The sequence below is a fragment of the Tenebrio molitor genome, chromosome X (genome assembly GCF_963966145.1).
Source record: "Tenebrio molitor chromosome X, icTenMoli1.1, whole genome shotgun sequence".
In the NCBI taxonomy this organism is placed as follows: Eukaryota; Metazoa; Arthropoda; class Insecta; order Coleoptera; family Tenebrionidae; genus Tenebrio; species Tenebrio molitor.
The window spans coordinates 3,143,749-3,156,477 of record NC_091055.1 but is presented as its reverse complement, the minus strand read 5'-3'; the positions used below and the strand labels follow the sequence as shown (position 1 = coordinate 3,156,477).

The following is a 12,729-nucleotide window of genomic DNA, read 5'->3' as shown; positions in this document are numbered from 1 at the left end:
CACAACCAGAACAGTCTCCGTAATAATTTTATCTACATAAACAAAACTATCCAACATGTTAGGGCAACTAATTTCACGTAATACATTTCGCATATTCTACTTTTTTGTGATTTAAAATAACACACTAGATATGTAATAATTATTATTGTTAATGATGCGGTGTAAATTTCTATACAAGAACATTCTTTATGCTAGCACAGGGGTGTCAACATAAAGTTTGGAACAAAATTCATAATAGCGTAATATGATGTTTTTAAGAAAATCGCTCGCACAGGTCGATTTTATTTCGAAAAATGCCATCTTGTGACCTGCAATTTGTTTAAATGACACTAGTTTTTGCGCAATGATGTCATCACCAATTTTTTTAAATGACAACTTCCACTTTTTTCTTCTCGTTCTGATAGACCTTCCTACTAGCTAAACAATTGATACCTTGCATAACAATTTTTTTGAGAAAATGACAAATTTTACTTCAGAATATAATTTAATTTTTGATGCAATTTGGTTTTTCAATGGAGTTATATAAAATCTAGGCTTTATTTTAATAGACCAAACAATTTAGAAGATTTACGGCAAAGAATTCGCACTGAAATGGAACCAATAAGCCCTGACATTATTGAGCGCAGTGTACAAAGTGAGTGCCAAATGGTTGGCGGGGGACAATTTCAACATTTGCATTAAATTTTATTGTTAACTTTAGAAGTTTGTTTGTTTTTGTTTGAGGTCAATTAAAATTTTTACATTAAAAATCAAATTAAATTTTTGAAGTAAAATCTGTCATTTTCTCAAAAAAATTGTTATGTAAGGTACCAATTTTTTTATGAATCATTTAGGTAGTAGTATTTAAAAAAATTTAAAATAAAATAATCGCTAATGAATCGCCCATATCTAAGATCATTAATCATTAGGTATTCAAAGTGACTGCTGTCATTGTCAGTACAATAATGAAGGTGCCGAAGAAATGATTCTTCCACTCTTTCCAACATACCTCTGTTATTGCGAATTGTTGTGGCTTGGGATCGAATATACCAAGTCCTTCATGTACCCTCACAAGAAGAAATCGCACGGAAATTCTCTGGGTTCGAAGAGCACTCCCGCACACTTCACCATACACTACACAATATCTATATTCACTATTCGAAAATAAACATGCCATTTTCACAATATTTTAGCTTGAATCACAGAATCAACACGTAAACACCCGCCTTGTGGAGTCGGATAAAACTAACTAAAAATGTAATCCTCTTGTTTCTACCTCGGTCGCGGAGCGAAAAAACTTTATTCTAAAAACACAATGTTTTGCGCCGATTTTACAAAAACTATTATATCACAGTCACTGTCATTGAGTCAAATAACTAGAAAATAAAGAGCTCGTTCGTTTTTGGGGAGATAAAATCCTGAAATGAAAATTATATTTCGAAAAAATGGTACCTACATAACATAAAAAGTTTGTTGTTCTTGACGAGAACTGTCACGGGTTAAAATTAATGTACAAAAGAACACACATTAAACCAACTGAACATCACTGATAACGCGACATTCTCATTGTCATGACTCATGATCATAAACATTTTTTAGGTCTACAACTAAAATTTGTTTTCATCCCTTCGATACATTAATATTGGATGCTAAGACGTAATATTTTTTATATTAAGTAGAACAATCTTCGCAAGTTACTGTGATGAAAATGATGATACTTGGTAATTTTATAGACTTAAATGTGTACATAAACATTTTGCGCACCTGGCCCAGTTGCGCCGGTGATTCTGTGCAACTGAGAAGGTCCAAAGAAGAATATTTTTGGCAATAACACATTTAGAATTGTTCCTACGATAAAAACTGTTTACACCAATTTTGTAGATTATTAAATTTTAAACAAAACCTCTTCTACAAAAATTTATGTACTACCAATAATTTCTGAGATATGCCCGTTAATATGTTGGTCTACTAACGACGTAATCCAGCCGAATTTGTGCGAACATGATTACCTATTTAAGGTACCTAAATGTACTAGCAAGGCAATAACAAAATTAATTTAATTCATATATGCAAATTAAGATTTGCTACTGTTGATTTAAAGATTTTTTTATCGATCATAATGATGAGAAATCGGTTTCTTGGAATCTCGTAGATTCCTGTTTCATTTGAGTAAGTAAGAGTTTCAATTTTTGTAAGATACATTGTAAAATCATTAAAATAAAATTTTGATAAAGCAAACACTTAGGTAATTTTGAAAATTGTTTTTATTTAATTTTTTACCTTGACCACCATGATAAAATGTTAATATATTTGGAATACATTAACGTTTAAGTGAATTTCAGTTAAATTTCAATTTTCATAAATTAGTAAGTAGGTATGCTATCATTTATAAAAAAAAAATAATAATAACAAAAGTACATGGGAATCGGGAAAGGAAACAAAAAAGCAAAGTGAAGAAATGTTACGAAAGATGCAAATCAATTAATTTTTACTTGATTTATAAACATTTACATATCTTGGCACCTTTTACACACTTAAGTAAAAGTAAATTATGTATGTATTTCCTTTGGGAAATCTTCAAAATCTGTCCTATTTCATTTAATTTGCTTTAATTGAATCGCAAAGGAAACCTTTCTAAAATAGTTTTAAAAGATTTTTCAGTCATTTATTGGTTCCTTGGAGCTCTCGTAGTTGCCGTATAAAACTAAGAGGGTTAAAGAATGATATGAATGATATTTAATAGCTCAAAAGAAACGTCTTAAGAGAGGAATTCAACGATGTAAAATTCAATGTCATGCCATATCTAACTATCTAACTAATAATGGAGATACGGCGATTGAATCTGCATATTTCAAGAAAAAATTAAATTCGTTTTCTTAGTTTTTTTTACGTTTTTTAGAAAACTAAGAAGATTGAGGTATGATTCTTATGGCTAATAAGGAAGGGATGGCCAATATTTGCATATTTGAAGAAAAAATAAATCCCATTTTTTTAGTTTTTTATGTTTTTCTAGAAAACTAAGAGGGTTTATGTATAATTTTTACAGCTCAAAACGAGCACCTCGAAGAGAGGAATCCAACTGTGTCAAACTGAATGACATAGGATGCCTAATATGGGAGCAATAGTCGATTGAATATGCTTTTGTCGAACAAAACTAAACTTTTTCCAGTTTTTTCGATTTTCTTGAAAACTAAAAAAGTTGGTGTTCTGTTTATAGCTCAAGGGAAGCGTCTCGAAAGCAGGAATTCAATGATATTAAACTAAATGCCATACTGTGCTTAATAAAGTTAATAAGGGAGCAATTTTTTTTTAAATGTACCTGTTTTGAGTAGGGCATCGCACTCATCTATTAAAACAAATACCTACTATAAATATAAAAATTATTTTGTCTTGTAAATTTTAATGATGTACCTATACTCCGTCCAGCGAGAGATTGGGAGATTCTAAATTGTATTAAATTAACCCAACACTACAAAATGCACTAGAATACATTAATTAGAGCATAATTTGAGGGCAAAAATGTTACTGCTTGAAGGATATATTTCAAATTTTACGTGCGCTGAGTACTACTTTCTCTATGTAGAATTTAGTGATTTTTATGTCAACCAATCTCCCGCTGGACAAACTTTACCTATGTAGGTACTTAAAACAGAGATTTTAACTTTCTTAAAAATTCCACGTGATATTTTCTTTTGCAACAACGATCATGTTTATTTTGGACTTTCAATGCTTTATTCTTAAGTATGCAGAAAATATTCTAACAAGGATTTTTTGTCATTAATTGTAGTTTGCATCTCACCAGGAGAGGTCGCCAGATGTACGACGACTTTTTGAACAAAAAATCAGGGTGGTTGCCTCGACTGCCATGCCCTAATCACCACCCAGAAAGGAAATACCTACCCGAAACGCTCGTAAATTTACGAGAAAACATTTTAAAACCTAATTTAATTGAACAATGAGCAAATCATAAAGAAGATTATAGTAATGAGTTTTCTTTCTTCCAGTAATTAAAAAAAAAAAAAACTCCGGCAAAAAGATCCCGGAGCATCGAGCGGCGCGAGAAACGTGTCAAATTTGCCAATTTTTTTCTCGTAATTTTACGAACGTTCGGGCGTTTCCTTTCAGGAGGGTGTAATACACAGAACACAGGGTGTAATATGGGCAGTAGGGGCAACCACCTTGATTTTTTTTGTTCAAAAAGCCGTCGCACATCGGCTTCCCTGCAAGATTCTGCATTTGACTAATTCTACTCTTAAGCGTTGTATAAACAATTGTAAAAAATGACATTTGCATTGAAATAAAATAACCAACGACCAAGGTTATTAAAAAAGTGTTTTTATATATACTACGTAGTCAATTCATCTGCAGAACGCGACAATGCAGAATAATAAAAGAAAGCCTTTCAAGTTCTCTATCTCTCTCTGTTATTAACGGGATGGCTAAAGTTTATCAGCCAATCTGTACTGTTGCCGTAATCGTAATCTGTGATCGTTCTGAGGCTTCGCAAATGTGATCTGATTGGACGAATGTGATATTTATGTGATGTGATGACACATGGGATATTGGGTGAACGTCAGACTCGTATTTATAAAAACCATATGATAACAAGATAATGTAAAGACTCGACAATCGATAACAATTTTCTGAGGTACAGGTTAAGGCGGAATCTTATCTTTACGTTAATTATTTATAACAAAAAACATGCCAGCTGTTTGTCTATAAGTTTGTCAATTGTTTTTCATTTCGAACATGTCAAAACAGTGTATTATTTTAGGCTTAAAATGGAATCCAACAGCAGAGACCGCGACAACAACAGGGACACAAACATCGATTGGTCAAGATTTGGTTTAGGCTCAGAGACAGCACAAAGGGTTCGTTCAAACACTAGTGGCTTTGTAGATCTGTCAAATGATTATGGAGCAGGTGGTCACCAAGCCTCAGGGGCTAATGAACTCTTTGCTGAAGAACAGGTACATGGTGTCAAAATTCACCATTCAAAACTAATGTCATACTCTTAGGGTGATGTACCATGGTGGAAATCTAATTTTTTCATTTCACAACCAGTTTTGTTTGGCACTTGGGATGGTGTTTTCACATCATGCTTGATTAACATTTTTGGAGTCATTGTGTTCCTAAGGTCAGGATGGATTGTGGGGCAGGCTGGGATATGTAGTGCTATTTTGATTATTTTATCCACCGGTAAATTAACCAACTGGCAGCTCCCACTCAGTTAAATGTGTCCCATTTTTAGTTTTCACCGCCTTGATTTCTGTACTCTCAGCTGTAGGAATATGTGAAAGATGTAGAATTGAAAGTGGGGGAGTTTATTTTGTCATAGCCCATGTGCTTGGCTCAAGATTTGGAGGGTCATTAGGTCTTCTATACTGTTTTGGACAGGTATTGTAAAATTATTTTTTATGCGCCATTTTTATTGTTGACATTTCAAAACTTGCAAAAACTTCATTTTTAAACCGTCATTTAATATATAGCTTCCTACTATTTTTTTTTTTTGTAATTTCACAAACGATTGTAGGCTGTGGGTTGTGCTTTAAATGTCCTTGGATTTGGAGAATCGATGGCTGAACTAATTGGGTTTGGCGATTCCAAATGGGCTGTAAGAATTATAGCTGGGGCAGCTGTTTTACTGCTGAGCGTGATTAACGTTGCTGGTGTCAAATGGGTAATAAAACTCCAATTCATACTTTTGTTGATACTGCTCTTGGCTGGACTTGATTTCATGGTTGGCAGCTTTGTTCACACTGATGTTGGTAATACTGAACCCACCAATTGTGATTCACATTTGACGCATGTTTTATAGACAACGGATTCGAAGGGTGGTTGGAAGGAAACGTTAACAAAAATATGTGGTCAGATTACAAAGACGACTACAGTTGGTTTACCATTTTTGGCGTGTTTTTTCCCACAATTACCGGCATTTTGTCGGGAATCAACATGAGCGGTGACCTGAGAGCTCCCTCAACAAATATTCCAAACGGAACATTAGCAGCTATAAGCACCGGAACCTTCCTTTATTTAGTTTTCGTTGTGTTCCTAGGTGCGACATGTCGTAGAGACGTGTTGCTCACTGATTTCATGATTGCCGCCAAAGTGTCTGCCATTCGTGTCTTATTACTGGCTGGGCTCTACGTCTCGTCAATGTCCAGTTGTTTGGGGGCCATGTACGGAACTCCGCGCGTCTTGCAATCCATATCTTTAGAAAACGTAATTCCGGGAATCAGTATTTTAGGAACGGGGGTATAACACAATCAAACAAAACAAAAACAATTTTACTCAATTTATTTTTTTACAGAGAGGACCAAATAAAGTTCCCCTGTATTCCATGGCAGTTGTTGCAACTGTAACACTGACCTTTATTTTTATAAGGGAAATAAATACGTTAGCACCAATTGTAACAATGCCTTATTTATTGACATATGCATGTATAGATTATTCATATTTTGCTTTAGCACAAACTTTTGATATACAACACCAAAGAGAACAACGATTTGATCATCCAAGAATACACCAAACTTTTAACGTCGAATCTGCAGATAACGACAACGACTTGGACAGGCTATTTCCTGAACGCACAAGACACAAAACCTTGAGGGTAAACCCACATTTTAGTTAAATTTATATCTTTTGACCTGTCTGGTGCAGGGCGAATCCAACTCGGGGTCTCCCAGCAGTCCCGACGAAAATATCGAGACAGTACCGATCGCTCCAAAAACACACATCCATTCAAAACCGAAAAACTGGTACTCCAACTTATGCAACCGCTGGTTTTCACTGTTTGGGGTAAATAAATTTACTTGCGTCAAATCAAATTTGATCATTTCAACAAATTTGTATCATTTCTAGGCGGCCTTGAAGATTTTCATGATGTTCCTGGTCAACTGGGTTTATGCTATCGTATGCATCAGTGCCGTTTTCTTGGTGTGGTTGTACATCGGCACTGCAAATCCCGCTGTGAAGCCTGGTTTGGCATCGGAATTTCGCTTCTTTAAGTGGTTGAAAACCGTGATCCTTAGATGCATGGGGTAATGTCAATTCAATTGTTTGACCAGTTGTTTTAACACTCAGTTGCAGAAAAAGAGTGTATGATTACGAACAAATCGTCGTTACACCTGTTCATCCGGGGCTGGACGTAACGTCGTCACAATTAAATGAAGATAATGAAGACTTCTCAAACCGCAGACGTTATCATCAGTCGGCCACAGTACACGGACATATGGTGTCCATCGACGACTAATATGATCGAACTAAATTCAGTCACTTTACTTACAACACTAACTGTATATATTTTTGTAATTATGAAATATCAATATTAATGTTTAATTATACTGACATTTTGAAGTAACCGCGTTTTTTTAATTGGTTGTACAGCTCATGTGACGTTAGGGTTTTTTTGTTTAGTGCATCTTCAGTTGAGAGTGAAATGACAAATGGGAAACGCTTGTGTGGGAGTGAGAGAGAAAATGACCGGTTGGTATCTGTTATTAACTTCAAATATCTTCAAATCTTGTTGACAGATGACAGTTAAAATGTTAAACAATATTTTTGTGATGTTGTAATTTAAGAATATTTCTTAAAAATGAATTCAACAAGTTTATATGTGACAACAAATCAAATAATACTGAAATCAAATCCTAGTAATCCCAACACTTGGCAAGATCTGTATCGCTTGGTACCCTATTTGAGAAACTCTTTATGCTGTGTTGTTTGTGGAAATTTGTTGGTGGACCCTTTAACTCCAGCTGTTGGCCGTTGTCAACATCACCTTTGTAGAAGATGCATCGGTGGACGCAAGAAAATAAAACCGGCGTGTTTATGGTGTAAAGACTGTAGTGACTACAGTGACAATAAGAATCTACGTATTCTACTCCAGTGTTACAAGAAGATGTGCATAGCGTTAGTCAAATCCGGGATATTTAAGGGACTTTTAGAGCAAGCGGCTAAAAAACAGACTGCGACGGGCGTAGAAAGAGGTGCGGGAAATCTAATCGGGTTAATCAGGGAAGGCGCCGCCTTCCAAGATGATTATGAAAGTAAAGGGGGTTTACCAAAGTCAACGTACAGCATTTTACCATGCGTGTACACAAATTCTTCAACACAGACACTCCAGTTAGCAAATGTGAACAATACAAAAAACGTTATAAACTCTAGTTTAAACAAAAATCGGACGTCGTTATATTCAGTGATGTTTGCCGGGACGGGGAATAAAATTACCATCAAAAGAAAATCGAAGGAGATCACAGACAGTAAACCAAAGACAGTTCAAGTTAAAAAAGATATAGCAGACAAGGTAAATTGTTTGTACCGAAGAAAATTTTGATAATTGTGTATGTAGTACTAGAAATAAAGAGAAAGTTTGTCAGTTTTGATGATTACATGAGGAAATTTTAATATTTTTTTAATGTGGGGTTTATTTCAGTCAGTATTTAAAAAACCACCAGCTAAATGTTCAGCAAAACCAAAAAGGGGTTGCAGATGTGGCAACGCAACTTTGACGCCTGGCAAATTAACGTGTTGCGGCCAACGGTGTCCCTGTTACGTAGACAGCAAGCCGTGCGTCGAATGTAAGTGCAGAGGTTGTCGAAATCCCCACAGACCCGATGGAAATAAAGTAAGTAGACACTGTTGTTAGGATGCGTTGAAATAATTTTTCTACGTATAAAAGAACTGAAAGCCAATTGCTTCTAACTGTTAGGTCAGGCCACTTATACCTCAAATGCAACAAGTACAATATCAATTACCTCAAAATTACTCACACCAACCAGTCTTAGAGCAGCAAATAATACCTAATATTGAGATAGAAAATTTTAAGGTGGAGTCCCCCTACACCTACGATCAACTCAATCAACAGTTCACAACATATAATGGTCAGTAAACTTATCGCGTTCTAATGCTTTAATCATGGTTAATTTGTAGTTGTTGGCGTTCCTGTTACCACGAATCTTTTACTGAAAAATCCAGTTTTAGATGAAGAAGATGATGGTGATGATGATGAAGATGATGTATCTAATGAAGATTCAGAAATCGTGGTAGATGTTTGACCTTCAGGATTCTTTAATTTTTTTTATTACGCTAGAATATTAAATGCATAGTTAATTGGTTCGAAATAGGAAATATTTTTATATTCGACATAATAGCAGTTCTTATGATGTATATATTATATATATTTGTATATATATCTATTTTACGTTTCCTCTGTGTTTATAGGAGAGAGATGGACTGCGGCTTACTAATAAATTTTTATTTATCTTACAAGTTTATAGTTAAAATTTGCGCAAATAAATTGTCACAATGCTCCTCACTGCCGTCACTTTGCTGTAATATTTTTCTTTAATTAATAAACAAAGAAAATACATTCAAAATTACAAAAATGTAGTTTTTTAAATAAACACACATTAAAGTGATACATCATTATTATTAAATCCATAGAATTAAAAGTGATGAGTAGGGTTAGGCGGAAAATAGTTGGCGCTCCCCACCAATCCGCTACAGCGTCGCACCGCTATCTCTTCGCTGCGAGCGTGAACCGTGGATCGTTTTATAATACGAACGCACTGCACTGGATCGTGATGGTGGGAGGTATTCTTGACGCGCTCCCTATTTTTCGCCAAGTCTAGTGATGAGTCTTAGGACAAAAACCCGACGAGTCGACCAGTACAACTTTGCGTAATCCCTCGCTCACATAAACACGATTCAGCTAGTTCGCCTCTTATTTAAAGCGAACCACCTGAATCGTGTTTATATGTGAGCGGGGTATTACGCAAAGTTTTACTGGCCGACTGTCTGGGACTATTTTGTCCGAAGACTAGTGATGACTCATAACAGGCGATGACTTTAATGTAAAATAGAGCTAAAGACGACCTTTCGCGACAAAACAGTTAACAAGTGTTCTGTGGTTAACACCGTTACTTTGCGAAAATAACTGTTTTACTCATTTGACGTTTAAAAACCCAACAAAAATTTAAGATATTTCTGTCAAAGGTGTAGAGCTGCGCTAATGTTGAAGAAAAAAAAAATGTGAACAAACATTAAGAATACACTTCGTTTATTAATATTTCGTTGAATATTGTTATCAACCTCATGAATCGTATACGTGTCTCAGAAATAAGTACATTACATAATTTTAACTCGTAATAGAACTCGTTAATAGAGAAACAATATATGTACACTGACCGGCACAAAAAACGACTCATTATGATTTCTTTAATAAATTCTTTATATAAATTATATTCGTGCTTATTTTTCTTTATTATAGTTAAATTGGGATATTTTCAATGATCGGGAGTGCTATGGTCACCATGGCAACCGAATTGTTTTGTTTAAATAAATTATTAGAAAATTTGCGCTACTTCCATGTTGTTTTTGTCGGTTGATTTGCGTGTTAAAAGATTTAATTTGACAATACGAGATGCTAATTCAAAATGCTGTTCAAATTTTGGCAATTTTTTATAATATAAATTTTTTTCTAAAAAATTACTTTTTTTTTCATTAAAATTGTATTTGCTGTGTTTAATGTTTTGTTTGTCGAATATTCTTTGGCAAAGAATAACTTAAATAACACTTATCAATACAATATGATATAAAAAAAAATTCTAAGACAATGAATTACTTAATTATATTAATAAAATTCAAAGTGTCGTTTTTTTGCCGGTCAGTGTATTTCGATATATTTTTTTCCTAAACCTTGAAGTTATCCAATTAAAATTATTGAAAGATTTGCCACACATTTCGTTACGCGCGCCTATAGGGATTATTTGCGTCGCCGATGCTGATAAGTGATAAGTGATAAGTGAAGAAGAAAAAACAAATGCAAGAAAACTTTTACTTGTTTTTTGCTAACTTATGCACAGCAGCTAACTGCTGCGCCCGTTACTGTGACCTATAATGATAAGATAAGGATGGAAGGGGAAAAAGAGAATCGTACAACCGCGGCCATCCAAAAGTGAACGATAGCTTGCCAAAATTTTCGTATTTTTCGTTAGATTAAATCAGGCTGTATTCATTGGCGTTCGTGCAGCAGGCGTTACTATTTTAATAATAAAAAGTTGTACTTAATAAATATTTTTTTTTAAATGAGGCTCAGAAGTAATTCATACATTATTAAAGTGAAAGTAAACTTTAGTAAAGAAACCTTTCCAACACGTATTCGTATTGGCGTCTCAAGCCTGTTTTCTTGCCAACGCCTCTTTATATTGAAGATGCTGCAATGTACCTAAAAAAAAAAAATAATTCTCTCGCCACAGCAGCCAACGACCAATTTTCTTCTAGCTATGCAATAGCCCTAGCTGTCTGAATCGGAGTGAGATGTGGCATTTAAAAAAAAATAGTTTCAATAATTTTTTTAACGCTAGTGTCAAACTTTGACATTTTAGGACGCCTATGATTTAAAGTAAAAATCAAACTATTAAAAAAAAACGTTCACTTTTGGATGGCCGCGATAGTACATACATATGGTAGATATTAAATTAAAACAATTTTAATAATAAATATGTATTTTAAACTGACCCTAAATGAATCGCCCATACCTAAGATAATGGCAAAATGTCTCCTAAAATTAGTGTATTAATCCATAAAAATTCTCATGAAGTAATCAGAGCAATCACTAATCAGTAATCACTCCACCACTGACTAAGGGTACGTTTATGTTGGAGCTACGATGAGCGATAAAAGCGGCGACAAGAGCGAACTGCCATGGTTTTCAAATGGCAATTCGCTCTTATCGCCGCTTTTATCGCTCATCGTAGCTCCAACATAAACGTTCCCTAACTAGAACCAAGCACTGAGTTGCAGTCTATAAGCAGGGCCGGCTCAGAATAATTATATATTACAATTGTATTAAATTGGTACCTAACTAATAATGAACTGAAGTCTATGTAACCACTGATTTAGCTTATGAACCACAAAAAAAATAAAAAAAATGCATTTATCTAATAATTATTTAAACATTATTACAACCAAATAATCGATCAGTCGATTATAACGGGTGACTATTAAAATTTTCACTCAGGGTTGGCTATGGATTATTCTTTGTTTTCCGTTGCACCTTGGACATTAACAAATTTGACATTTCAATAAATGTTTTTTTCCCTTAATTTGGTTATGTTTCAATTGTACTTACTGACATTTGTCGTTCGTTCTTGCGTGTGTCTAAAGTAACAGAAAAAGTAAAAACTCGTTCAAAGCCAACTCCAAGTGAAAATTTTAATAGTCACCCGTTACTTTGGAAATATTCGCAACACCACTAATGCCTAATTCTGAATCCGACTCTGAGAGAATGACACGCGACAAAAAAAGTATCAAAACAATACCAGTTTTAAATCCAACTGACCAAATTAACCAGATAAATAGAATAAATGTGTCACCGTTGAAAAAATAATTGGCCGTTTGACTTGTCGAGCGCGTGCATCGTCGGTCGCATTTCATTAACAAAAAAAGAAAACATTGCCTGGGGCGAGTCTTATTTTTTATTTTCCCTGGACTAATCGCTCACAATTGATGTGGTTTCATGTTATAAATACAATCAGCGCACGGAATAATGCTAGTTAATCCGACTTGCGATGGTGTTTATTGCTGAACAGGTCGACTGTATGGTCTTTGCCGAGTTTTTGTTCCGTTTTTATTCAGGGTGAGACGGAAGCAATGTCCGGTGGCGTCCCAAGTGTTTAGCGAATTTATTTAAATAAAATTCGATAAGGTTGTAAAGTAAAAAATAATAATGGAAACAATATTCAAACC

At 34.5% G+C, this 12,729-nt stretch overlaps 2 protein-coding genes across 5 annotated transcripts; both read left to right on the top strand.

The window, feature by feature from the left end:
- Window positions 1–4,405: 4,405 nt before the first annotated feature.
- Window positions 4,406–7,339, top strand: LOC138139914 (solute carrier family 12 member 8). The gene is made up of 10 exons (XM_069060500.1): window positions 4,406–4,701; window positions 4,754–4,949; window positions 4,998–5,178; window positions 5,231–5,376; window positions 5,513–5,747; window positions 5,798–6,234; window positions 6,290–6,589; window positions 6,640–6,777; window positions 6,841–7,019; window positions 7,069–7,339. The coding sequence occupies exons 2-10, from the start codon at window positions 4,761–4,763 to the stop codon at window positions 7,229–7,231; spliced, it is 1,968 nt and encodes a 655-aa protein (XP_068916601.1). The 5' UTR covers window positions 4,406–4,701; window positions 4,754–4,760; the 3' UTR covers window positions 7,232–7,339.
- Window positions 7,340–7,464: 125 nt separating this feature from the next.
- On the top strand, window positions 7,465–9,295 carry LOC138139588 (E3 ubiquitin-protein ligase MSL2-like). 4 transcript variants are annotated; one of them, XM_069059901.1, is made up of 4 exons: window positions 7,465–8,284; window positions 8,414–8,605; window positions 8,796–8,861; window positions 8,911–9,295. In XM_069059901.1, the coding sequence occupies exons 1-4, from the start codon at window positions 7,574–7,576 to the stop codon at window positions 8,944–8,946; spliced, it is 1,005 nt and encodes a 334-aa protein (XP_068916002.1). In that variant the 5' UTR covers window positions 7,465–7,573; the 3' UTR covers window positions 8,947–9,295. The 4 variants fall into 4 exon arrangements, with proteins under 4 accessions (XP_068916002.1, XP_068916001.1, XP_068916000.1 ...); XM_069059900.1 differs by having other exon boundaries at window positions 7,466–8,284; window positions 8,807–8,861; XM_069059899.1 differs by having other exon boundaries at window positions 7,467–8,284; window positions 8,690–8,861.
- The last annotated feature ends 3,434 nt before the right edge of the window (window positions 9,296–12,729 follow it).

What these genes read in the sequence shown, in the direction of transcription:
- LOC138139914 (XM_069060500.1), top strand. Translation starts at nt 4,761, where the DNA reads ATGGAATCCAACAGCAGAGACCGCGACAACAACAGGGACACAAACATC. An exon ending in CAAGACACAAAACCTTGAGG is followed by an intron (nt 6,590 to 6,639) that starts GTAAACCCACAT and finishes TGTCTGGTGCAG; the next exon opens with GGCGAATCCAACTCGGGGTC. An exon ending in GCTGGTTTTCACTGTTTGGG is followed by an intron (nt 6,778 to 6,840) that starts GTAAATAAATTT and finishes TATCATTTCTAG; the next exon opens with GCGGCCTTGAAGATTTTCAT.
- LOC138139588 (XM_069059899.1), top strand. Translation starts at nt 7,574, where the DNA reads ATGAATTCAACAAGTTTATATGTGACAACAAATCAAATAATACTGAAA. An exon ending in AAAAAGATATAGCAGACAAG is followed by an intron (nt 8,285 to 8,413) that starts GTAAATTGTTTG and finishes GGTTTATTTCAG; the next exon opens with TCAGTATTTAAAAAACCACC. An exon ending in ACAGTTCACAACATATAATG is followed by an intron (nt 8,862 to 8,910) that starts GTCAGTAAACTT and finishes GTTAATTTGTAG; the next exon opens with TTGTTGGCGTTCCTGTTACC.